At 32.4% G+C, this 27,678-nt stretch overlaps 1 protein-coding gene across 1 annotated transcript in view; it reads left to right on the top strand.

Annotated features, from left to right (window-relative positions):
* The window catches only part of LOC129216602 (supervillin-like), a 101,788-nt gene that overhangs the window by 14,499 nt on the left and 59,611 nt on the right, over positions 1–27,678 (top strand). Inside the window, exons 4-10 of the mRNA XM_054850818.1 lie at positions 1,836–2,007; positions 6,031–6,191; positions 14,012–14,176; positions 18,363–18,499; positions 19,469–19,648; positions 20,384–20,503; positions 20,601–20,757. Coding sequence (XP_054706793.1) covers positions 1,836–2,007; positions 6,031–6,191; positions 14,012–14,176; positions 18,363–18,499; positions 19,469–19,648; positions 20,384–20,503; positions 20,601–20,757 — 1,092 coding nt within the window. The remainder of the gene's footprint in view (positions 1–1,835; positions 2,008–6,030; positions 6,192–14,011; positions 14,177–18,362; positions 18,500–19,468; positions 19,649–20,383; positions 20,504–20,600; positions 20,758–27,678) is intronic.

Raw genomic sequence — 27,678 nt, forward strand, 5'->3', positions numbered from 1 at the left:
TCGCTCTGCAAGTTGGTAAAGTTATTTTGAAACCCGTTGAAGGGGTGCTTTTTGTTCCAAAGGAAACTCATAATGTGTTTTTAATCTGTTTCTCTTTAATTGACGAATTAAATCTTTGTGAATCAAATAAGATTGTGAAGCAATCTTCGGGGATTGGTGAGCGTTTGCAAACTGGGGGCAGAGCCCCCAAGTTTTCATAAATAAAATTTAAAAGTTAAGCAAATTGATATAGGCATAAAATGCTATGAGCATTGTATCAAGTGTTTGGTGGTCTGCCTGAAATATATTTTAAAACTGAATTGCTTGGTTAAGGTTCCTGAAAGCTTGTTTTATGCCATTGTTTCCCAACAGGCGGTTCACAAACCCCTGTTGGTTCGCGACAGATACAAAGGGGGTTCCCAAGAATAATACTGTAATGGCGGAAATTAAACATGTTTGTTTGAGATGAAGTCTTAAGTTAAAGAGTTTTTTGTTCATCACATTTATTCTTTTGTCTCTTGCACATTCGATACTTTTCGAATATTAATGTTAGAACAAATGCTGACATTCTATCTTGTAAATTTCAAGAATTAAGTTGAGTTTTCAATCTTTAAGGCATGGGTTTTAATTGTTTTCGTTGAGCATGATAGAATTGTGCCCGTTCAAGTTTTTAACACAATGTATGTAAATGAGAGCTTGTGAATGCTTTAATTTTTTCCATTTGATTGGAATTCTCTTGTAATAAGTGAGTATAAAAATATTTTTGTTGGTAAAGTTTACCGTTTATGTAATAATTAGAGTTAATTGCAGATGTTTCTTATATTTTTCAAAAATAAAATTGAAAAAAATTATTTGAGTTATGACTCCTTGAATTCAAATTATGTTTTTCTCAATCACGAGTGTGTGTGTGTGTATGTAGGCGTGTGTGTTTGTGTCTAGGCATGAGTGTGTGTGTATATGTATGCGTGTATGTTTGTGTCTGTGTGCAGGTATGAGTGTGCAGACGTGTGTGTATGCGTGTTTGTTTGATTGTGTGTGTATGCGTGTGTGTCTGTGTGCAGGCGTGTGTGTGTGTGTGTGTGGGATATGGACATAACCTGGAGACTTAGCTTGCTATAGGAGTAACATCGTTAGGCCGGTCAACAGTGGTGCTGCAGAGGGAGGAGGGGGGAAAATAAAATCATAGGACATCAAAACAGTCAAATGAGAACAAAAAGCAATGTGATTGCTCAATAAAAAATAACTACACATTTTATTAGGTACTTTTAGCATTAGGAAAAGAAAATCCATCAGCACTAAAAACAATTAATGTACACAGTGTATACTTATTAAACAACTAGATTCGCAATCCTTTCCAAAAAGATGTTAATTTAGAGAACTTTCTAATTTTACTAGAAGAAAAAAGATCATTAAAAGTTAATCTGAGACATTTTGTCTAAAAGATATTTTTAAAGATCATTTTTTAATTAGCTGATTTAACCTTACGAATAAATGCATAGTTGTGACAGAATAAGGTATTTTAAATTTTATTACCCCTTTTGAACAAAGCTTCCAAGATAAAACTGAATTTCAGCAAATAGAGATAAATACAGAAAAAAATTAAATGCTGAACCTAATGTAAGACTGAACTGCTGGTGGTGCGTGTCACTAAGTACTTAGTGCACAAGAAGTGCGCCAAATTTGTACAGATTTTGAAAGGGGTTCCCGAGGGAAAAAAAGGTTGGGAACCGCTGATTTATGCAATCCTGATAAATATAAATTAATGTTGAAGAATTTTTTATTTGCTTCTGCTTTCACTGTTAAATGTACTTACACTAACTGCATTATTGTTACTTATTGTATTTTAATAATTCTAGGTAGTTCATCTGAGCTTGAAAAAATACAAAAAATTACCACTGTCAATGTTCCTAAAGTTGATGATGAAAGTTTTACATCCTTTTTTAAATCTGTGAAAGAAAGAATAACTGCTAGTTCTTTTGAAATTTCTGACGAAGTCTTCCAGTTTTTGTCCTCAGAAACACATGAACTGTAAGTTGTAAATATTGTTTATTCCTTTTAAAAATTTAGCAAACATTCAGTTATATATTTTTTAAAATGTTGTGATCTAAAATTCAAGATACACACCTGTATTTTTTTTTCTTTTGTGGCATGTTTTTTAAAAAAAAAGAAATGGTTTCATTGCAATAAAGGTATATAGTATTGGTTAGGACTCGACCGATGCATCGGCGCCGATGGTTCAACAATTTAGCCATCGGCATCGGCGGCCGATGCTAACTTGCAGGAAACATCGGCCCATCGGCCTTAAAATGCATCAAAAAGCCGATGGAATAGGCTGATGTTTTTTTTTTTTAAAAGGACCTTTGCTATTTTACTTTTTAATACAAAGTAAAGGGAGTTTTTGATTTTTGGGAGTTTTTGGGAGTTTAAAATTGTTTACTTAAATTTCAGTATGAATTTCTATTTTAGTTACCCCTGAAAGAGTTTTTAATACTACATTCAGGTACCAAACAAGTTAATTATTGCGTTGTTTCTTGAAGTTGGATGTACGTATATACAGTCGAGTCCGCTTAATAGAATAGGCAATTTGCCAGGAAAAATTATTCTAATAGGCGTTATATTCCATTATCCGGGATAAAAATAACACATCTCAACGGTGTAGTACATTGTAAGTTTATTACATTAAGCGGGGTATTCTATTATACGATATTCCATTAAGCAGGTTTGACTGTATCTCTCATAAGTCATAACTCAAAGATGGTAAACTGTAGAAGGTTAAGTTTTCGCATGTGGGGTGTGCGTACGTTCCAGTTGTGCACTTCCCTTTTTGTTTTCGATCGGGTGTTCTGAAAAGCCGGTTTACTCATTTTTTGTAGCTACTAATTACTTATTTCAATGTTCAATGTAAAACTAATATATTGTCTCAGACTGACGATCATTTGGTGATACATTGCCGCATTGGAAACCATGGAAACAAATATGAGATGGCGATTTGGTTTTTGTGTCATTTTGTTAGATTCCGTTGAACCGACGGTAATTTTTAATTTTTCAATATTTGTATTATGAATCACAGTAATGCATTCTTTTCTGTATCGCTTCGGTGGAGTTATAAGTTTGGGGCCCGTCGAAATACATTTTGGGGCCCCATTTCTCTATCACAAAAGTTGTAAAACATTTATCATAAGCATTTTTGTAACTCCTACGGTGTCCCTATAGTTATGGGACCTCTCGTGCAATTGCAACATTTGCTATATTTTAAATCTGCCACTGCACGTCAAAACAAACTCGGGTGCAAGTTTAAAAAGATTTTTTCTGCTCCATTTTTATGATTATTTTGAACTCTATTTTTTACGACTATTTTTTGAATTTCCGAGACTACTTGCGTGCTCCTCCTCCCACTACCTCAATTTCTGAAATTAAACTCTAGTTGTACTTCTGAGTTCCTTAAATTAACACCATTCATAAAATTAGATTTTTTTTTTCAAACTTTATCTATTGTTTAGAAAGAATTTAGAGCATTAATGAAAGAAATTGATTAAAGACGTTTTGAATGGTGACATAATTAGAAAATCAAAGGGACTTTTGAATTTTTTCCTCAGAAGTCCTGAAGTAGATTCAGAAACTCTTCCAAGGCGTTGGTGGTAGTGGTTCTGTACTAAAAAAATGAGGCCGAAGTTGGGGCCGAAGTGTGAGTTACTCCAAAATCAGAGGGTAACCCCCCCCTCCCAAACCCTCCCTCGTCATTTCAAGCATTTCTTAAATATTTATTGTGATTATTTATTTTGGTCAAGAAATGTCATTTTGCGTATTTCTCATACTTGTTTCACCTATATTTTGCAATGCGCCTTATTTTTTGCATCATTAATAGTGATCGATTTTTTTTCTGTTGTAAGTAACGATTTTTATGTATTTATATAAAATCAATGAATAAGTTATTTTCGTTTTTTATAGAAAAGTTTCAAGGATTTTCTATTATGCATTTTTTTTTTAATTTCAGAAAACTATTGCTAAATTTAAAAATTTAATTTGAATTTGTTTGTAAAGCTTCATAAAAGATTAAACAATCAAATTGTTAAATATTATGTTAGCAAACATCAGATCAAGTAGTATATTTATTTCGGTTATTAACTTGGTGTAAATATTGAGTTTTTTTTTATTGTAGCTGCGTTTTAAGAACCTCGCTCTTTTCATGGCTATTTCTTTTTCCAGCAAAATGTATTTCACTATTATAGCTTTTATGAAAAATGCAAATTTTTCTATTCATAAATTTTAAATAAGTACAAAAATATTCCTATTATGACAATTTTCTTATTATATTGTTATTCAGTAACAATTTTCTTATTTTTAACTTGCCTAAAGTACCTTCTCAAAATGTGCCACCAGCTCTCCGATTATAAGGAAGGGGTGGAATTCACGGTGAATTCTGGGCTGTTAATATAATAAGCTATAAACGCATTCCCAGTGAAAATCTGTACAAAGTACACTATTGGCAAAAAAGGTAAAACTGGGAGCATAAAAAAATTACCCATATCAAAAAAGGTCAAAAGGTCGAATTTTGGCTAATTTCATGAATATTTACAACTTATGCACGAAATAAAATTACAAAGCATATGATTAATTTTAAAGACAAATGAAAAATTTGCTTAAAGGAATCATTTGAAAGTTAATAGAACAAATTTTTTAGCATTTATGTTTCGAAAAAGAAATGTTTTTTTTTTTTTTTTTTTTGCGATTATACCATTCCTTATTCGTAGAAAGGAAGTAAAGTGAAATGAATAAACGATCCTTTAAATCCCTGATAATCTTATTAATTTATTTCTGTTTGATTTTTTCTTTTTTTGCCATCGGCCATTTGGAGGAAAACAATCGGCCATCGCCCATCTTTGAACAATCGGCCATCGGCCATCTTTGAACAATCGGCATTGGCCCATCGGCCAAAAAATGCCATCGGTCGAGCCCTAGTATTGGTTATAATAATAGTAATAACTGTTGGAAAATGAGTTTGTATAAATGTATGTTGTTCTGAGAATTTTTTTTTTATTTACAATAAATAGTTTTTTTTTTTTTTAATGTCAAATACTTCTACATTTTCCTTCAGAATATGTCACAAATTGAATTTTTGTGAATGTTTTTATTTCAGCATTATTTCTTTTTTAAAACTCTGTTAGTTTTTAGAAATATTTAACACTATGAAGTTTTCATGTACATAATAATGTTTTTCATGTTTAAAAAGTCAAAAATAAATTTATCTAGCTGTTATTACTTAAATTAATCAAATTACTTTATTTACATAAACCTGCTTTTAAATTTTGCTGTGCTGGTATTTGCTAATGAAAGTTTTGAATGGTTTTAATATTTTGCATGTTAATTATAACATTAATTGCAAGCGTGATAATCCATTATTTGTGTTTTGTAATATGTGTACATACATATGTAACACTCATGTATGCTACATGGTGCATACTATATTTATTTTATAATTATTATTATATATATATATATACATATATATATATATATATTTTTTTTTTTTTTTTGAGAATTATTTGGAATTGCTGAACTATATATTATTGAATTGTTGGCTCACTCATCTCTAAAAATTGACAGTGTGAATCTTGAGCAAAAAGGTTGGAGACCCCTGGTCTTGAGCAAGAAAGAATAAGAGGGAACATAATCCAGTTGTTCTAAGTTATTAAAATGGATTATGTTGGGTAGCTAAATTTGCACACAAGATGACAACCAGCTCTCCTTGATTTAAGCTCTTCAAGTTACAAGCTAATCTTAAAATTAGGAAAAATTACTGCTTCAAGAGAGTTTAGGAGTGATAGTTTTCTGGTTGTTCATCCAAACTCTTTTTTTCCATTTGTTCTGGAGCCGCTCCTGTATTTGTTACGTTTTTATCTCTGCAACTTTAAATCCATTAAAATACAATTCTAAACCATTTTACTTAAATAAATTCTTCTCTCGGCTGTTTTTTTTTTTGCTTTCAATGCCTCCTCTTTGAAAATTGCTCTAACTGTTAGCATGCTAAACTTTCTTTTAAAAATTTTATAGATTAAGCCAGAGGAGAGAAAAGTTAAAAATCCAAAGAAAACATGCTTCTTCTGGGAATCCTTTGCGGTTGCTTGCTTCCCGTTCAGATCTGAAGCAAAATTATGAAGAGGTATACAAAGGGGTTGCAGAACGGGAGCTGGAACGTTTAAAAATTGAGAAATGTAAGTTCTTTATGTACCGTTGTTGTACGCTTGTGTTTTTATTGGAATTTTATGCATGTTATATAAATAGTTAAATCTACTTCAAAATTATTTTTCTTGATGCATCAGTGCCATTTCCGAAGTTGAATTTAAATTTCAATTTTGTAGAAAGGCTTACTGATCAAAGAGTTTTGAAAATGATTAGTGAAATACTTTTAAAAAAATATATATATCATTTTGAGCAACCACAAATTGTTTTTATCGTTACTTGACCATAGTTGATGTTCCATTGATTTTGTAGATTACTATTATGCCGAGAATAAACCTAGCTCATTGTTTTTAATATTTATTTAGAGAGACTGATTTTCATCGTCATGGTTACAAATTGTCAAATGTTTGGATTCATTTGTTTTTTTTCTTCAAGGCTTAACTCAAGCTGATTTTACAGTAAAAATTTTTTTTTCTTTCTTGTAAAATCACATTTTTTCAGGAAAAACACCTTTATAGATAACTTAAATAGCAAATCTTCTACTAAGTACAAAATTTCCATAGTTCTAACTCTCATCATTTAAGATTGATAATAAATAAAAATACCTTAATAGTATGTGCTATAAATATAATCTTTAATAAGTGCATGGGTGCAAATTGGCCATAATAACCATATCCTTATCACCACATCCTAATTACCATTTATTCTTTTATGAAGATGCTCATATTACCTAGTCTAGAAAATTTCCAGTCGTAATATGGCAGTTGCAAATTTCTTCTCCATTTCCATTCCATTTGTAGAAAGAAGAAACCAAACGAGTAGGGTCTTATCACAATTCATAATTGCAAAAACATAATTTCAATTCAAGACATCAAAATGCAAATGAATAGACGGGGCAACCACCCTCATCCCCCTCCACTTTTTATGGTTCATAAATTAATTTTATTTTCCAATTCAGGAACTAGAATTAGACATTATTTAAAAAAAAAAAAAGAAATGTCAATATTTTCAGACCATAATTATTTCTTTCACTTTGTATGTCTGTTTACAAAACATTATTTTGCAACAGTGGTGTTTTTTGGTTTATGTATTCATTGTTTAGATATTAGTAAATCAATTCGCTTGCTAAAACCATTGAACTATACTAAAACAGGAATGCATGCTGCGGGCAAAAAGTGTGCTGATTTCTCCCCTCCACTTGACAGGAGCGAAGACGGAAAAGTAGCCTACGCAAATTTAGTGTTATCCTCGTAGGCCACGGAATCTGTCAAACAGTCTGGTTCGGGAAATCTGCTTTGCTCACTCAGGATACAAGAGTAAATCACATTATTTGAAACAAGATCCTTCTTAAATTCACACAAAAATGCATCATGACTCCATAACAACCTATTTTTATAATAAACGGATGAACTCCGCTCTTTACTTTTTTATCATTATTTAAACGTATTAAATAAACAATCAAAGTGAAGGAATATTAAGAGTTTCTTTTTTAAGTTTTGAGAATATTTTACTTTTAAATCTTCACCATGGGTGCAAGACCTTCCGTCTCAGGACGGATTTCCGTCTTGACAAAATTTCCGAGACGGAGGTCGGTACGGAAAAATTCGATGACGAAAAGAAATTCGATGACTTTTTTTTTAGTTTTTAATGAAAAAAGAAAAATTGAGTGTTTGAAAAATATGCTTTAATATTACTGGAGCATTCCATAACCTCTGAATTTACATTGACATTCTCTGGGTTTTCTGCCATGGGCTCGTTTTGTTTGCAACGTGCTTTTGGAGGAGTGGCTTTTCGACTCGCGCAGTTTCACTTTTTTTTAGGTGTAGCTCTGTTATTTCCAACTCACTGCATTGACCAAGGAGTTGCTGGTTGGAAACACCGATGGGCAACCGTTCTTGCATTTTTGACAAAGACGTGAGGAAACACTAAATTCTGTCATTGAATCTGACACTCGCTAGACTGGGAATATTTAAGGGGGGGGGAGAGAGAAAGGAAAGAAGAAAAATAACGGAGCACGAGTTTGCGAAAAAACGCTGCTCTTGCAAAGAGGGTAATCTGTTCGCAAATTAAAACGTTGGTTTTAAAACATTGATATCTTATACAATCTAAGGCGGGGTGGGGGGGTTACTCACGGGTTACAGTATAAAATATTGAAAAATTGAATTGAAAATATTTTTGAAGCTAGGAGTGGTTCGATATTTCTCCTCTGCAAACCCTTAAAAATTTAAAAGTCAAAAAGTTTTAGGCTGTCTTTAATGATGTAAAAGCGGGGAGGGGGAGGTTTTAAAAAAAATCGAAGACTGGATACTTAAAAACACTAATTTAGGCAATCTTTGGTGAATTTATGAGAGACGGTTTTGGTGTTTTAACATGAAAATGTTTTGTAGCTGATGTATTAAAAACTATTTGAGGCTATATGTAAATGACTTAAGTTAAAAGGCATTTGAGACTCTCTTCCGAAGAGTGTTTGTAATTGAAGTCTTAAAACTTTCATGCTGTCTTTGGCAATGTTAAGAGGGAGGGAGGGCGCTTTCTTTAGGCGAAATTCCGAAATTGGAGTCTTAAAAGCGCAACTTAAGACCATCTTGGGGTTCGGGGTTCTCCTTTCCCAAAAAATATTCAAAGCTGAAGTACTCAGCTTTAGGTAATCTTTGGAAGACTTAAGAAGAGGGAATTCGAAGGCTTTCTCTCAATACGTTTTAGAATTTAAATTCTTAAATCTTCGGTGATGAAAAGGGGAAACCGTAAATTTAAGTAAAATTTAGTGAACTTAGAGGAAAGAGTTCGGGGGGGGGGTCTCTCTCCCCGGGGAAGTATTGAAATCAGGGTTGGCAAGTTTCTGCCGTGGCGGTTAAAACCACTGGTAGAAACCGGTTAAAACCAGCATGGCAAAAACCACTTTCTGCCGCTTTGCGGTAGAAACTGGCAAAAACTCACAAAATGAAAAATTAATTCTTGATATACAACACAAAATGCATGGAAAAATAATTAATTGTTAACCAAAGTACTGTAATTTTATCACAAAATTATCGCAATTCAAAATCAAATGTTACATTGTTTGGACCCTGCAATTGCCTCTTAGAAAAGCTGGTTTCAAAACTCTAAACAGGCTCTCAATTTACTAAACACAAATGAGAAATTTTAGAACATTCTTGAAACAGAAGAGCTAGCAGACAATGCATCAAGGAGCAAGCAATGTTCGTGAAACTTTCATCTATAGTATAACTGGTCCACCATGTAGTAACTGGGGTTGTGGTAAAAATTTGACTGGAAAAATAAGTTTTGAGAAATGGGGCCAATTTGTTTTGCAAAGCTGTGACATTAGGAACAAAATTTAGGCAAGTAAAATTCTGGCACTTCCTTCTTGAAGTAATTTCAATCACAAACAATTTAGAGGAAGCATATAAGTGAGCAAATTATAATCAGTAATGCCTGTTTAATTTATTCTGTATGTCACACCTCTTTCCTAAGCACCCCTGTATGATTTTTTATTTTTTGTTAAATTTATCCAAATACTACGAGCCTCTGCAATTGGAAAGTTCCCTTTCTGAACTAAATCAAGGACATTAGCATGGGATTTTATTTTTTTAAATGATGAAAATGATGTTTAAATTTTTAGTTTATTTAAAAAATATATCATTTACTAATTACTTAAGTTATTAAAGACGCTTTTAAGTTTTTGCCAGTTTCTGCCGGTTTTTACCGGTTATAACCAGTTTCTGCCACTGGCATGGCAAAAACTAGTTTCTGCCGGCAGAAAGCCAACCCTGATTGAAATGCTATTTTAGCTATTTTTGAGTGAGTTAAGAGTTAGGGAATTCAGGGGTCTTTCTCGAAACGTTTTCGAAATTGAAGTCTTAAAACTTTGGGTTGTCTTTGGCGATGTGTGGAAGGGAGTTGCTCTCTCAATAGAAAAATTAACCTTAAACAAAAACTTACACTGCATTTAGTAAACACAATGAGAGGAGGGGGGTATTTCGCACCCTCAGCCCGAAATATTTTCGTTTCTGAAATTTTTAGAGCTTTGTTTTGGGCTATCTTTGACTGACTTAAGGGGGAAGGATGTAGGAAGATTCTTTAAAAAAGTTTCCAAAATTAAAGTATTAAAATTTTTAGGCGGTCATAAGTCATGTTTATAGGTAAGAGGGGTACTATTCCTACAAAACAATTTAGAAACTGAAGCCTTAAAAATTGAAATTTAGGACATTTGTGGTGAATTCAGAGGAAGGGTTTCGGGAGTTCTCTTCCAAAAATTCTCTGATGCTGAAATATTTGAAGCTCCATTTTAGACTATATTTGAGTGCCTTAACAGGGATGTGATTCGGGAACCCTGCCTGGGGTTAGGATTCGGTTCCCCTATTTCTTTTTTTAATTAATGAATGTTGGAAAGGGTACCTTGTTTAAAAAATATATCTACTTCACTGAAGCGATTTTTTATTGCTAATTCTATCTTATAAAAGAATTATTTTTCAAATGAAGACTGTGTGGGGGAATGGTGACAGTTCATTATCATTATTCGGCTTTGCCCTACCCCCACCTTTCCTTCTTTTCTTGTTTGTTAGCGCTACCTTGGGTAGACTTTCCGATCAGAACTGATTTATGTTGCAAAAGTGAAAATCTTATGTCCTAAGCGATTTTATTGCTACAATAAAAATGTTTACGATCGGCAAAAAACTAATGGTGGGGTGCTGCAAACGCTTTTACCCCTTACATTATCCAACATTGTCTAAAATTGCGTTTTTGAAACTTCAATTTCGAAATGTTACCGAAGGTGGGTTCCTGAACTTCATCCCTTCAATAGTGCATTCAAAAAGCGTACAAACGTTATGAAATTTAAATTACAATTTGTTTTTAAATCTTCAATTTCAGGAAAAGCCCATAGCGTCCCCCCCCCCTTCTCTAATATTTTTTGAAGGTTGCCCAATATTGTGATTTTGGGACTATCAGTTTGAAATAATTGATGTAAGAGTCCCTGAACCCCTCCTTTCCCTGAACTTTACCAAAATGGCCTACCATAGCGTTTTTTGGACTTCAATTTGAAAAAATTTATATGGGAGACCCCAGACCCCCCTCCCCCCTTTTATTGCCGGATTTTAGACTTTTTGGAATTGTGATGTCAAATCACTTAAATATTACAATTTTAAGGCTTAAAATTTAAATCAAACAGATTCCAAAACTGGCATTGTTAAAATCTCACAAAAAAGCACATAACACATAGAAAAATGAATTACTTTTTATTTTATCACGTGAAACATTATACAATCGTTATTATGTGATCACTGCTAACAATTTTTGAACAAAATCAATATATTTAGTTTTTGCCTCACTGTTGTGGTGTTTCTATGACAATTATGAAGTGTTAAATATTTCGCATGAGAATGCAGTCTTAAATCAATGTACGTTTCAATTATTTTTGAAACCATTTGAGATTCATTAAGATGCTCACATCCGATTTCTTCTGTTATGGGGTGAGCAAATTTTAAACCTTTGTTTAGAATATATTCATTTGCTATTATTCCAACTGCTATGTTTGTATTATTTTTAAAGAAATTCTGTTTTGATTTTAATTTTTGAAAGGCTTTTTCGGAAGCACAAATAATTTTAAATACTATATCTGAGCACATAAACAAGTTACCCTTCGAGACATGAGACGTGAATGCTTTGGGATTTTTGGAAGTTAAATTGTTATTGTACAGCTCTTTGTCGAGTAACATGGCAAAACACATAATGCAAGTACAATTTTGTATAATTTTAGAGACTACAAAGCCCCTTATGTAATATAATATATTATTTTGATAATTAGTAAGGGCAGTACTCTCTAAGCATTCCGAATACATAGACTAAAGCATGCTGTCATCATCAGAAAAGTTAGCCTTATCAATGACAGCACGCTTTTTACTATGATATTCGAAAATTGTGCATAAGTTTGTATCCTGCAGATTAGCACAATTTCCGTATTGGAATGGATGTATCTAGAAAGTAGTAATTTTCTCAGAGACCTCTTAAATTGGAGGGTACTGGGATTATTGTTAGAACGCCCACATGCTCGAATATTGCTAAAAGATAATTCCAAGTGATCTTGGGAACATTTGTAGGTGTCAGATCACCGAAGATGTGTCATACAACAAATTATTGTTATAACTAAAAGTACTTTTGACGAAATTCCCGTACGTCTTTCTATGTCTCCAATGCTAAGAACGCTGTCTTTTGCCGTCTTCTCTCCTGTCGGCTACATAGAACCGGTTTGAAAGCGGGTACAATTCTTTAACACAGGGGAGAATTGGGAGCAGTCTTTCTAGGTTACTTATATAGTTCAATGGCTGAAACAAACCATACTTGCTTAATGAAATTGTTTGTGACATCTCAGAATACTTGGGGTAAATAATGTAAGTCTAATTCATGTCTAAGTGTTTCTTCGTAGAAAGGGATTGTGTACATAATTCATCACAATCTTAAGAAAAACGTGAGTTAAATTGTTAGATTTACATGAATTACCACTCATATGCTCTCGAAACCAGCCTAAGCAAAATTTTGTACTTTCTTTTTATTCTTCCATTTTTTTGCAACCCCTAAAAATCCAATGGCTTTTTGTTGTCGTTTTTTTTAATTTATAAAATCAAAAATTTAATGTGGTCTTCATTCAGTGTTGCATCATTGTATTTTCTTTTTTACTAGTACTTATACTGTCGGACCCCGATTTGACAAATTCATCAAAACCGAAACTTTTATATACGTTAAATTGGGGTTATTCGTAATATAGGGATGTGAAAAATAATTTAAAAGAATACACTTATCTTACCTGAAACTTCTAAAAAGCAACTGTGCAAAAATATCCATAATTAGAAAGTTTACACCTTTTATTCAGCATTCCACAACTTGTTATGCACTAGTTAATTTGAAATTTTGAACTACTGAGTAATAGATATTTGGACAATTTCCTTGATACTTGACTGGAAATAATTCTCTTTTGACTGTATGGAGGGAAAAAAATACTGTGTTTTTTGTAGCCTGCTACATGAGATATGTTTTTACAGTTTCCAGGCCATGTAAAGCATTTGAAAAAGTAACAGTTTTAATGGGAGTTTCACTCTCACTTTTAGCATCAGAATCACTAGTCGTTGCTTGCCCCCCACCCTTGCCCGTCAAAAATTGCTGGTTCCAAAAAAAAAAAAAAAAAAGTACTTTTCTGCTTCAAACAATATAGATGTAGCATTTAGAAAACAATCCAATATTTCCTAACTCTAATTCACAAAAAAAAAAAAAAAAGAGGGGGGGGGCTGTTGAAATAATTTGTTAGTTAGGGGTTTATTATTCGGTAAATAGGGGTTTTTGCCTTCATTTTAGTCAGAAAAAAAAAGAAAAATATACTAAATCGCAAAAATTCGTTAAATAGAGGGTCATTAAATAGGGGTCTGACTGTATTTATATTATAAACTAAATTGCAATTTTTTTCTGTTTTTGAAAGTAGACGTTTCTAATTCATTGTATGTTTTATAAACATTTTTACGTTTCCCCATATTAGTTAGGTTTTACAATTTTTATTTTCTACAGGTTGTTCAAAAAAAAAAAAAAAAAAATTTGAATTGTTAATTTGCACTTCATTTCACGAAAAAGGAAAAAAAAAAAAAAAGAAAGAAAGAAAGAAAATCACAAAACTTCTCAGGCAGTCAAAAATTGACTATCAACACTAGCTTGGCAAGTCAGCATGCAGTTTATATTTAATTTGATAGTATCAAGCTAATAGAATACCCGATTAAATACATATGTTGAAGGTAGTGATTCACTTTGATTACATTTTGATTAAATTTCAATGTGAAAAACTATGTACTAATGATTCATGATCCTATTTCAGTGGCCATAGGCTCACAAAAGACATTAGCTCTTTCTGCTTTAGCTGGTCTAGCTAGCAAAGTAGATTTTAAATCAGTTGCTTTAAAAAAAGGAGCAAGTATACCATCTCCAGATGAAAATACTGTTTCTCTGATACAAATCAAAGGTAACGTAGAAAGACTTCTTTAATGTTTTGTGGTATAATAATATGAAACTATTGTTACAATTTTTTTTTCTAAGATATAATCTATGGGTAGCATACTTTAAAATAACCTGCAAATAATGCAGTGCCTTATTTTTATGTATTATATGCAGCATGTCAATCAATAGAGTTAAAAAAAAACACATACATATATTCTTAAGAATTGCTTTGCATCATAGAAATTTCCTGTGCGGAAAGAAGTTACTAAAATATTCACTCCTAGCATGGAAGAAAGATCACAATAAGCTAAAAATGAAAAGGTTTTCAGCTTGTAGAAACAGAATCTGAATAACTTTGAATATTGAAAATATAAAACTATCTTCAGCATTAAAAAGATCAGGTTTTTGCAAAATGACATGTCTATTGTTTTCTTTATTTTATGACAGGATTGACTCTAAAACAACTATTCATTCAATTGAAAAATGTTTAATTAATTACTCCTAAAAACATAATTTTGTTGTATAAAAAGTTTAAAATAACTTTTAAGTGCTATTAAATTTCTTTTAATCAAATATTTACTATTTTTCATGAAATGCTACTCAGCATATTTTACCATTTTAAAGAAAATGTTACTTTGCTTACATACGTGGGATTTAAACTCTTGATTTTTAAACCATATTACCAATCCTCATTTTTAAGGCATCTGATGCACAATATACATAAATATTTATTGGAATAACTGCTTGATAAAATCGTGATTTCATTAAGCAGACTTTTCATTAATAGATGCTTAGTTTATTTTATATGAAAAGTTTGTGAATGGTCCCAGTTTTTTTATCATTGATAACTTGCGTAAATATTTTAATTTTATGTGCATGTTTTTTTTTTTTTTTTTTAAACTCCAGACTCTTTAAGCAAAGTAATAACATTACTTAGGTTAGGCTACTAAAGAGAAAGATTTGTTGATCATTCCACATCCATTTGTGATAAGATAGTGCCACCTCCTCCCATGTCATTCTATTTCTCATTCCCTTTGCCTCCAAAATTGATTGTCTGTCTTGTTTCTTTGATTATATACAACGTATAAACAAACAAATATCATTAATATACATACTTAAAAATTTATGTTTTTTCGTATATTTAAGGGCTTAATTCTGTACCTCGAAGCCAGAAGGACATAAGTAACATTATAATAATTTTACAGGAGAGAGGGGAAAAAATTTTCTGGCGTGCAAGGGATTTGTCGCACCCTCTTTTAACCGTGGTAAAAAATTGAAAAGAATTTTTTTTTAAACATTACGTTCGCACGAGACCCACGTGATAACAGGCCAGACAACTCCTCTCCCCCCCCCCCCCCCCCCCCGCTTCGTTACGCCACCAGTCGTCGATCTATGAACTTGGCGCGAAACTTTGAAAGCAGTGCAGTTTACAATGCAGTTACATAGTGCTGCTTGCTCTGGCTGAAATAGATGAAATAGGAAATATGTAACTTCGGATGCACATTCTTGTGAACACAATACTGTTGGATTTATCTCATCCTTTAAACGTACCGGAATGTAGAGGCAATTAAAAATATATATATATAATTAGTCTTGTAAGTGTCTGAGTGTCTGCTGAGTGAGTCAGCGATTTGTGCTACCGAACAACCTGCATGCGAAGAAAAAAATCGGGCGCCTCATGGAATAAATTTTAAAGTTCGGAGGTAAGTACTTTTCTCAGATAAATAAATTAACATTTTATCCATTAGAATTCATGCAGTTAAGGTTGCTTAACTTTTCCTCCATTACACAAACAATTGTCAGTTTCCTTTCTGATATCTTTGTCTGTAATTTGTAATTTCAGCATACTGCTTTAATATTTGAAACGGTTAACTTGCTACTTTTTATTTCTTTATTTTTTCAACCTTGTGCACGCATTTATTCGAAATGGATTTTCCAAGCTGACAATATACATATGTCAAAATTTTCTGCGAATATACTTGTTGCTATCAGAAGCAACGTAACTTGGTGTTGATATACAGTTAATATGTAAACAAGTTTATTGAAACAGGCTTTTAACTGAACTAATCTTATATTTTCGGTTTCGATTAAATTGTTTCATACGCTAGCATGTGTTATTTTGATCAAAAAACATTCCTTGATGGGCTTCCGTAGTTCTGAGGTAAGAAGATTAGCTTTGAACGCCGGAGGTCGTGGGTTCGATACTTAAACATTTTCCCCCAACTACGCCCCTGCAATGTTATTCAAACAAGCTGGTTCTGTGCGCAAACTAAAAAAAAATATGTTTTTTTTGCACTGTTGTCTTTAAGTTTTAAGATATTTATATACAAATTGTGGTTGAGTTAACGGTATTCATGATTTCTGGGCTTGCGAAAGATTACTTTTGAGCAGTGGATACACAACGTGTTTTTGCCAAATGCTCTATGATTGTTTGTTATGCTTAAAAAAGGCAAAATGTCTTGAACTATATAATTTTGAACTCCTTGGGTTTTCTGTTAATAAGCTTTCAGGAACTCTGAAACTGTAATATAAATTGAATTAATGGGCTGTCCATAAAGGATGTTGCAAAATTTTGAACAAATCCCTCCCCCCCCCTCCCTCCTTGTTACATGTAACGCTGTTCAACATGAGCATATTGTTATAAACAATGCGTGATGTCACACTTCTTGTTATCCTTTCCCTTCCCCCTGTCACAAAAATGTCACACTGAATTCCTAAAAGAGCCTACTCAGAAAAATGTTGATCTAAATTTAACATATATGAAGTTTTAAGTATTGAAGAAAGTTGCTAAAATGGTCATTCTATGAGAAGTTTTTTGAAAAAGGTTACTTTGTCATCAATTAATGCTCTTTAAAATAATTTTTCAAAAGCCTAAAATGATGAACTATTAAAGCCCCCCCCCCCCCCCCCCACACACACACAAGAATCATTAGCATCAGAAAAAGCTAAAAATGGAAAAGTAGCCAAATTCCAAAAAAAAAAGGCTGCTTTGATATTGAATACATTTTTTTGATGTACAACATACAGTATTCATGATCTTGTATAATTCATTCTTTACTTAACGTTTTTAAAGTTGAATTCCTGTGTAACTTTTCGAGAGTGCCCACCGAAGGGGGGAGGGGTAGGAATCATAGTCTCATAATAATGATAGCTTTTCAACGGCTATAGTTATAAATAACTGTGCCCTTGAAATTTTAAGGGAGATGGGGGAGATGTTTATGGGGTATTTTTCTTGAAGTTTTCATAGTTGAAGGAGGTAGGGCACCGTTTACTTTGGTGGATGGCACCCAAACATTCATGTCTTTTTAAAAGTATAAATTTGCTAAGCTAAGTTAACATTAATAATCTGGTATTATGCATTTTAATTTAATGTTATGTCTTTGAAACGTATTGCAGTTATATTTCCCGTTTACTTTAGTAAAAATGTTTATTTATATTTTAAAATTTCATTTTATTCTTATTCAAATACAATGGTAAAATTATTTTTTGTTTTGATGTAATTGTAAAATGAAAGTTCATCTATTTATTTGAATACTTCTTAAGACTTAATGTTTCAATACAATATACGAGTAGTTAAAATGTGATTAGTGTTAAAAAAATTTTCAAATGAAAAATAAAACTGTTTATTTATCACTTCGTTTTTACAAGATTGTAAAATAAAATCGTGTTTAGTTATTTGAATACTTTGTAAGACTTATAAATGTTTTTATGTGAAATACTATGAATTAAGCTCAGTGTATTTTTTAATGTATGATTATTGGTTCCTTTTTATGTTTTCTAATGAAAAAGTAGAAGTTTTAATGCTACTAAAATAATAGAAGACAATAATAAATAAACCAAATAGTTTAATTAAACCAAAATACTAATCGAAGAGCTCACTTCCCAATATCGTTGTGGATCGACTAACGATGACGTCATTTGCTAGTTGGATGGCCTTCCTATCTCGAAGGCCTCGGTTCGCATGGCCTGATACGGAATAAACTTCTACATACAATGCACTAATAAACAAAAAATCGAAATTTTTGGATTTATGTCAGTCTGGCTCTGAGCTACAGAATTGAACTTGGCTTACACATTTATATCTTAAATACATAATTTCTTAATGCAAATTTTGCAGTTCAATAAAATTACTTCCCCAGGCACGTGCCTGTGCTTAAAACCACCCTTGGCTGCTTGTGGAAATTTGATAGCAATAAAGTATGTGATTTCATGTCTGCTTTGTTTTATTTTAGGTCGTCGAAGAGCTCAGGTTAGATTGGTTGAACCAAAGGGATCTTCTTTAAACCATGGAGACAGTTATGTTTTTGTCACTCCAACTCAAATATACTGTTGGCATGGTGAATTTAGTAATGTGATCGAGAGAGTTAAGGTTTGTGGGTGTGTTTTTTTAAAATGTATCAGTTGAAAACCTTTTTTGTTCAAATGTTACAAAAGTAATTGCTTAAAATATTTTTACCTCTTAAAAGACGTGACATGCAATGTGTCTGTAGTATGGCCTTGGGCGTACAACCCGAGACCAACTGATCTGAGACTTGATGCTCTAACTACTAGACTGCTTATAGCCAACTGTATCTGTTGCAAAATTTCAATCATTTATTTAGTTTTTGATGTAATAAATAGCAACCAAATCAATAATAGTACTGTTATTTGTATTAGGCACTGTCTTTTCCGTTGTTGTTATTGAACACTCTTATCTCATGTCATTTCATATGTAAATCTTATTTATGTTTACCTAAACAGAACAAGCACACACAAAGACATCAGAAATTTTAGTCGTAAGCTTCTGACAGTTTCTAGTTAAAGAGATTAAGACTGCAACACAGATAAATCTTTATAACTTGTTTTGTTGCTCAGTCTGGTTACTAAACTGAGAAACTAGTTATAAACAGAAAATTATGTAAAATTGGAAAATTTAATCCAAAATCCAATTCTAAATGCAAACCTGCATATATGATTCAATGTCTATTGTTTTTCTAATGTAGTAACTTTTGTTTTACCACTCTGGGCCCTGGCCCTTCAATTTCAGACTGTATGTTTCTGTATAATAAAGTAAAATGTCTTAGATATTGGGAAACAGAGTGGCAGGAAAAGATCTCAAACTGAAAAATATACTTAGTAGCTAAAACAGCATTTTGTTAATTCAAATTAATTTTACAGTAAAGCAGCTGCCCTGAATCTTTTTTCATCTTTCCCCATTTAAAATATTTTTATTTTATTGCATTATCATTAGTATATTTTTTTTAAAGTTTACATTAATTGGCATAAAAAGGTGACTAGTTTAGATGCTAATATTTGTTTAGTGCTTGTTTATGATTTTTTACTTGAATGATATTTTCAGGCTGCAGAGGTTGCAAATTTGGTTCAAAGTTCAAAAGACTTGGGTTTTAAGAGTGTGAGTGAAGTTATTATAATTGAAGAAGAAAATGAACTTCATGCTGAACAGCAAGAAGCATTTTTAAAAGCGTTTCCTACGAAATTAGAAGACATACGAATTGCAGGGGCACCTGATGAAGATGAGGTATGTGTTTTGGTGATTTCTTTATGTGTCTTATTTAAAGTGTTAAATCACAGTTTAGTATTGAACTAAATGGTGCATTTGTTCTCCCTTACTCTTTTTACTTTTTAGTTCCCAAATGAAATAAATAAATAAGTGCTTTCTATACTTGTGTATAAGGTGGGCAATTTAGTACAAAAAATAAACAAGGTTCAAAGTTGCCATATTCATGAATTTTTCACCTAGTTGCTTGGATGAAACTCAGCTCCTAAAAAATAAACAATCTAAAAATAAATATATAAATAAAAAATAATGAAGCCACAAAAAATAAAAATTCAATATTTCATTCATATTAAATGTGGATGTGAGTAACTTAAGAAAGATTTTAGTTGGAAAGTCAAAGCAATTTCAAAAATCATGGTTGCAAAACTGAAACTTTTTCAGACATGAAAATTACACCTTACCAATTGAAGCCTGTTGATTACATTTCATCTTTATTCTTTCTAAATGTTTGTTTTCAAAAAAATTAAAAAAAATATATATATATGAAATTCAAACACTAAATTTCTCTATAAAATTTAATCAAAACTAATAAAGCATGTGCTCAAAAAATGAACACTGCTGTGTAATTTAAAATGTTAGAATTATCTAGTGGGTTAGTTTTGAACACATATGCTGGTCTTAAATTATGAATATGTATATATGTGTATGCTTCTTTCATGGTTTCAACACTTAACTGTTATTTATTTATTTTTAAAGTTGTATGAAATTGCAATAGTGAACACAAATGCGGTGTATCAACTGGGAGACAATGAACTTCTTCCTTGTGACGATCTTTGTAGTTCAGTGCCAAAAATAGAAATGTTGAAACCCGATTCGGTAAGACATTGCTTTTAGTACTTCATAACTCCAAAAATTCATATAATTGGCATCCCTGGTTATATTTTTCTTTTTTTTTTTTTTTTTGTTTCTTTAGACTTTTGTGTTCGATTTTGGACCAGAAATGTATGTTTGGTGTGGGAAACTTGTGCCTTCTGAAACTCGTAAATCTGCTGCTGCTCTTGCAAAAGATTTGTGGGATGAGGGATATAATTACGTTGATTGTGACATCAATCCTTTTAATGCTTGTTTCGGTATGTACTTTTTTTTCTCTTTATTACTAGTTGCTGTAATTGAAGCTGTAACTTTATGCAAGTCCAAACCATCAGTCGTCAGGTTATGTTTTTTCAGTTGGGTTTTGGTATTTTTATGCAATATTGTTTCGGAGACATTAAGTTGCAGATCTGGTATCTTTATTCTTTTTTGTAAGCTCTTAAAATATTCAAGTAACTGCAAAATGGCATAAATTAAAAAAAAAAAAATCATATTTGTAAAATGAAAATATTTATTTTTGTGTAGTCCTGATATTTATATTTGCCATAATTTTACTTTTTCTTGTTAGTGGTTCAAAATTTTGAAAATCTGTAAATGAGTTAATAAAGAACAAAATGTTATTTTTGGTGTAACGTTATAAGTGATAAAACTGCTGTAAGTCTATGAGGAGAATGGGCATCTAATTCAATTCCTGAAAATGAAATAAAAATATTATATGTTTTTTTTTTTTTTTTTTTCTAGAAATAGTTCAAAGCTTTACTAAAATATGAGAAGTAAAAGATGTAAGGTAACATATGAAGTACATATAATGTGATAGAAAGAGAGTTAAACCCCAGCTGACACCTGTTTGTAGGCTAATAAAGGCAATCCTCTTCATTAGAGCATAAAAAAAAGATATCCATATCAACTAATAAGTAATTTGTACTTTTAATTACACTGCATCATTTTGCTTTTCTAAGATTATGATTTAAAAGTTCTTAAAATCTTTCATCCTTTTTTTTTTTTTCAATTCTACTACTAATTACAGCACTCAATCACTATCACTTCTTTTTCAAGTTTGTTCGAACCTCAGCCTTAGCTCTTACTTTTCTTTTTTTTCTGTGATCAGATGAATTTTTATATATATGTAAGAACCGCCGCTCGGTTCTTATTACGAATCTTGTTTTCGCAAGTTGCAGTGTTGTGGCGTGATAATCTACCACGTAGGAAGAGGACAGAGCTACATTCACTAATCACATCTTTATTTTTACATGGAATATGGCAGCAGGAACTTCTCTTAACTAACCAACTTGTTTAGTTGTGCCACGATTTTTATATAGGGAATATCATTAAAAGGTTACAGATAATTATCCCTCGATCATGTGATCGCACGTGATCTATATAGGAGGAGCAGATTGCAATAACGAAATATTATTGGGCTTTGCACCGCAGACAGAGGCTGGCTTAAGTCTGGAGGGAAAAAAAGTGTCTGGTAGGTACTTTAAGGGGAATCTCATCTGAGCCCAGAACATAGCCATATATGGTATGAGAAGCATTTAAGTGTGTAATAAATAATGTCAGTGACTCATACGCGCTGACATATAAGTGAACAGAACTTAATATGGAAAAGGCCTAGCAAAGGATTTTTCATATTACATCCCCCCTCCCCCAAAGAATACGACAGGATTGAATAAGGGAAGGAAAAAAAATGAAGACGGGAAATTATCTGCAACCTCTTTCCTTTTTTTTTTCTTCAATCTGAAATGTTATAACATTATACACCTTACATATACAATAACACTACAGTTACTAATAAAAACACAGTACAATTAAAATGACATTATAGTTTGAGGTAAAATTATGTAATACTCAATACTTTTTGTAAGTTCTCTACATAATTCAAATTACGTACTCTATATTCTTTCTTCTTTAGCTCAAAGATGAACAATAATATCATTGCACTCGTGAGATAGCTTGAAGTTGCTTGATACATTATATTTCCTCAGTTTAGATATATGAACTGTTTGTGTTTTTTCTTTGGTATGCGCATTCGGTTTGTTAATTTCATAATTAACATCTGAAATTTTTTGAAGAATTTTATATGGTCCACTGAATGGTTGAGACAGTTTTCGAGAATTAGGGTATTTGAATTCTTCATATATGACAGTGTCACTTGTATTAAAAGTTTTGTCCACAAATCTTGCATCGTAGTATATCTTATTTCTTTCGTGGTATTCTTTAGTTCTTTCAACTGCCAATTTCCTTGCTTGTTCGACCGGAGGATATATGTCTTCTTTTATTGGATTTTCAAAAGGTACAATACCATACATTAAATATGAAGGAGGAAACTTTGTTACTGAGTGTGGAGTCAAGTTGTATTCTTGAGTCACCTGCTCCAGTAATTTAGGCCAAGGAACTTTTTTAGAAGTTTCATTTACTTTACACTTTAATCGAGTGACAATTGTTTGGTTTAGTCTTTCCACTTTGCCATTACATTCTGGTCTGTGTGCTGTAGTTAACAATTGTTTAATTTTATTGTGCTTTAGAAACTTCTTAAAATGGGAAGACGTAAATGCCGGATTCTTATCACTCAAAATACTTTTAGGCACTTGTACGCTGAAGACTTGCTTGAGAAAGTTAATGTATGTTTCAGAAGTAATTGACTTTGACGCAAAAGATCACATATATCTTGAATGATGGTCAATGATTAATGTCATATACTTTTTAGTGGAATTGTAGTAATTGAAACCAGCTACACTATCTACTGCAACAAGATCAAATGCTTTTTCAACCGGAGGCATAGATTGTAGCAGGCCAAATCTTTTTTGCCGAGGTTTTTTATTTACCTGACACGTATGACAATGCTTGTTAAAATTAGTTATGTCTATTGTTATATTTTGCCAATAGTAAACAGGCGTAAGTAAATTAATTGTTTTTTGAATTCCTGGATGTCCAAATTTTTCATGGACAGTTTTGAGCAGTTTATATCTTAAGGAGAATGGAACAACAATTCTTGTAAAACCCTTTCTACGCAGGCATAAAATATTATTAATTTCAATGAAATTACCCGTTAAATTGTCATTTTTTTGAGCCTCTTTAATTTCCTCCAATTGCAGTAGATGTGAAGCTTGGGTTCCAGTAACTGTTACTGCATCTTCCTCTTTTAGATTACTTTTAGGTATGTCTCTAGAGAGCATATCAGCCTCAAAATTCATGGTACCTTTCGTGTACCTAATATCATAGTCATATATGCTTAATAACAAGGACCATCGGAACAAACGTCCTTTTAAATTTTTTACATTTTTGAGCCAAACTAACGAGGCGTGATCAGTATGTATGGTAATTTTTCGACCAAAAAGATAGTGATGGAATTTGTTTAAAGAATCGACTACAGCCAGACATTCCAGCTCCGTAATTCCATAATTTTTTCCATAATCCTTTAAAGAGTGGGAATGGAAAGCTATAGGATGTAAGGTACCAGAATCATCAGGCTGTTTCAGTACTGCTCCCACACCAGTTTGACTCGCGTCAACACAAATATGGCATTCTTTGCTGGGATCAAATATTTTTAAAATAGGTTTACAAATTAATGAATTTTTCAAAACTTCAAACGCTTCCTGGCACTCATCTGTCCATTGCCAAGTTGTGTCTTTTTTCAGCAAACGATTTAATGGATTTCTAATAGTCGCATACTTGTTTATAAATTTGTGATACACATTTATTGACCCCAAAAATCTTTGAAGAGATTTGATATTGGTTGGTGGTTGCAATTTTTTAATAGCTTCAATATTACTATTATCTGGGGTAACAATTCCATTACAAATTTCATAACCTAAAAATTCGATTTTTGTCTGTAAAAAAGAGCATTTAGAAGCTTTTAGCTTAATATTTTCTGTCCTGCACATTTCAAAGATTTGTTTAAGGTGATTTAAATGTTCTGTAAGAGTCTCAGAAAAAATAATTATATCATCAAAATAGTTAGTTGCAAATTTAATTTTTTGTTTTGTTAGAATTCGGCGCAGAGTTCTTTGGAAAATACTTCCGGAATTTTTCCAACCAATCGGTAATTTATTCCACTCATATAGGCCACTGTTAGTGACAAATGCAAGCTTTTCTGTATCTTGGGGATGTACGGGTATATGCCAATATCCCGACGCCATGTCTAATTTTGAGAAATATCGGCTTTTCCTAATTTATCTATGAGTGTTTCTATTAAGGGCAATGGTTCTGCATCTGATTTTGTAATTTGGTTCAATTTCCTGTAGTCTATGCATAACCGACTTTTTTTATTTTCGTCTTTTTTAAAAACTAGGGTAACAGGTGCACTATAAGGACTTGAGCTCTCTTTTATTATTTTTGCTTTTAGCAATTCTCGAATTTGATTGTCAATTTCTTCCTGTTGTTTAGGGGACGTTTTATATGCCCTTAATGTCACCGGTAAGTCTGATGTTAACCTTACCTGTTGTGGTTCAATTCTAATAGTTCCAACATCATACTTATTTATCAAAAATATATCGTCATAATTTTGGAGCATTTCCTTCAGATCCGCATTTCCTCCGTTTTCCGATTCCCGCATTTCCTCCGTTTTCCGATTCCCCGTTGATTGACTGACGTGAGCGTAGGCCTCCACCCCTGCAATCCAACACGGAACCCTTAGAAAAATGAAGAGGGTCATTTATTTCGCTTCTCCAATTTTTCTTTTTTTCTCCTTCTTGATTACTGGTGCTATTAATTGCCTTTTTTATGCTATTTTCAATTCGATTTTCCTCAAAACATTTTTTCTTTTTAGTTTTGTTAACTCTTTTTCTACGCTTACTTTTCTTCAATTTAGTATTTTCATTTCCAGGATCATTATTTTCACTGTCCTTAACCTTGATTTCAGGCAAAATGTGCAAAGACAAATCATTTAGCGCGGACTCAGAAAAAGTGATCAGTTTTTTCCGATCCTGCATAACGACCCGTGTCATACAGTCAATGACTAAATGAAATCGAATGCAACTCTTTAAACCTAATATGGCATATGGTAAATCGGTGTCTAGAATAAAAAATTCCACCGGTCTAACGATATTACCAACTTTAAGGTGGAGCATGCATGTTCGGTTAAATGACAGAATTCCCTGGGTTTGCTTAACATTCACGATTGTTTTTTCTTCAATCGAGACATTTAATGTTTTTGCAATCACACTAGGAATAATGTTTAAGGTTGATCCTGTATCTAAATTTAAACAAATCTTTTGTAATAACTCGAGTTTCTTTTATTTTTAGTGTACACTTCATTATATAATTTATTTTCATTATATAATGTCTTTTCACTTTTGTAGATTATTTCGCCTTCTATATATCCGGGCACTAGTAATTGTCATGCTTCATTTGAATTTTCCTCTCCTTCCCTAAATTGTTTATCCTTATTCAGGGACTCTAGTAATGGTTCAACCGTCGAGGTATTTGGTTTATTTATGCAGGTTTGTCCCCAATGATATGCGTTAATAATTCCTTGTTGTGCGCAGAGTTTACAAGGATTAGGAGGTAGCTCCAGTGTATAATGTGTTGTTTGTTTTTTACGGGCGTTCTTTTCCTCGTTTTGGTTTAAAACACGACATTTGTCCTGTGGTTGACTAAAATTATTTCGTGGAAAATTATTTCTACTTTGGTAAGCGTAATTAGGGTTTTGCCGAAAATTGTTTTGCATTTGGTTTCGCGGTACCCAGTTTTGATAAAATTGGGTAGGTCCCCTATAAGAACTTGGTTGTTGTGTCTTGGTCTTAAATTCATTTTTTGACATTTCATGTGGTACCTCGTTAATTATCTTAGTGACCACTTGAAGCCATTCTGTAGGAGTTTGCGGGTCTTTAATTAGCAGAAAAGGTTTAATTTGTTGCGGTAACCCATCTGAGAGCCCTTCTAGAATATGTTTGTTACTGAGATTTATTTTCCTCCCCAGTTCTACTTTTTCAGTGAAATAAGAGAATAATTCTTTGGCGTTTCCCGAGAATCTCAAGTTCTGGAAATCTGTGAAACTACTCATCGGGGTGAAATAATGTTCCTCAAAAATGTCTATTATCTCGCGAAAAGAAGTGCAACACAAACATTGATTAATATAGATTTTTAAGGCGGATCCGCGAATAAATTTCTGAAAATTTTTTAACTTCCAGCTATCGTTTAATTTATTTAGGTTCGTTTGTTGGTTAAAATGAGCTAACCAAGCTGAAAAATTTATTCCCAACTCTGGCTCAAACAATAAGATTTCTGGATTGCTACCCGTATTTGTTTGTTTTGCTTCATTTTCAGAAGCAGAAATCCCGGCTAAATTTAGTTCTTGCATTCTCTCAGTAACAGTTTGGCCTTCCGCATATGTGAAATTTACGTTTAATTCAGGCGATACCTCAGCTTGAGTTTCCGCATCTTTTTGATTTGATTCTTTGTTTTCCATTTTTGAATTATTTTTATTAGAAGGGACTATTTCTGGGTCATTTTCTATTTCAAAGTTTTGACTAGTTTTGCCACTACGCAATATCATTATCTCTAATTTCACCAAACTTTAAAGCATTTCTTCTACTTTCCACATTCATATTCAAATTATTTAGTAAAATTTTATCAAGTGCTACAAATTAAAGACATATAAAAATAGTACCACAAAAGAGACTATCTTACTTTAAATCAGAACAGAAAACACATTTACATTACATGAAACATTTTTGGCAACCAAACAAAATACTACCATAACGGCATGAGCCTTTTAAAGAGCTTGGCCGATAAATATTATACATATTAACCATAATTAATGCAAAGAGATCATGAAAACCTTTCCCTAGAAAACACAATATGAACGAAAATACTTATTTCAAGAAAGTAAAAGTATCATATTCCGAAATCTAAAAAAAAATGTAACTGAATCACCAGCCTGATCTCAAGATTTCAATTGAACGAAAGGGAAAAAAACACACAAGAGATCCTTGCAAATCGAACTTTCAACGAGCGAGGCCCCTTTCATCTGATCATCACAGTAAACCATATGGTGGCACAATTTATCACCAGCAAGTGGATTCTAATGATGCTTTCGCACCCTGGATGGGTCACACACACACATTCAACAGATGCGCTGAGCACCAACACTCGGAAAAATCTTCGCAGGAGTTCCACTGAAATGATCTCTGGTCTCCATCTGGCACTTAAAACTTTCTTTTTCTTTCTTAGGATATTCT

This window comes from Uloborus diversus, chromosome 2 (assembly GCF_026930045.1).
Source record: "Uloborus diversus isolate 005 chromosome 2, Udiv.v.3.1, whole genome shotgun sequence".
NCBI lineage: Eukaryota > Metazoa > Arthropoda > Arachnida > Araneae > Uloboridae > Uloborus > Uloborus diversus.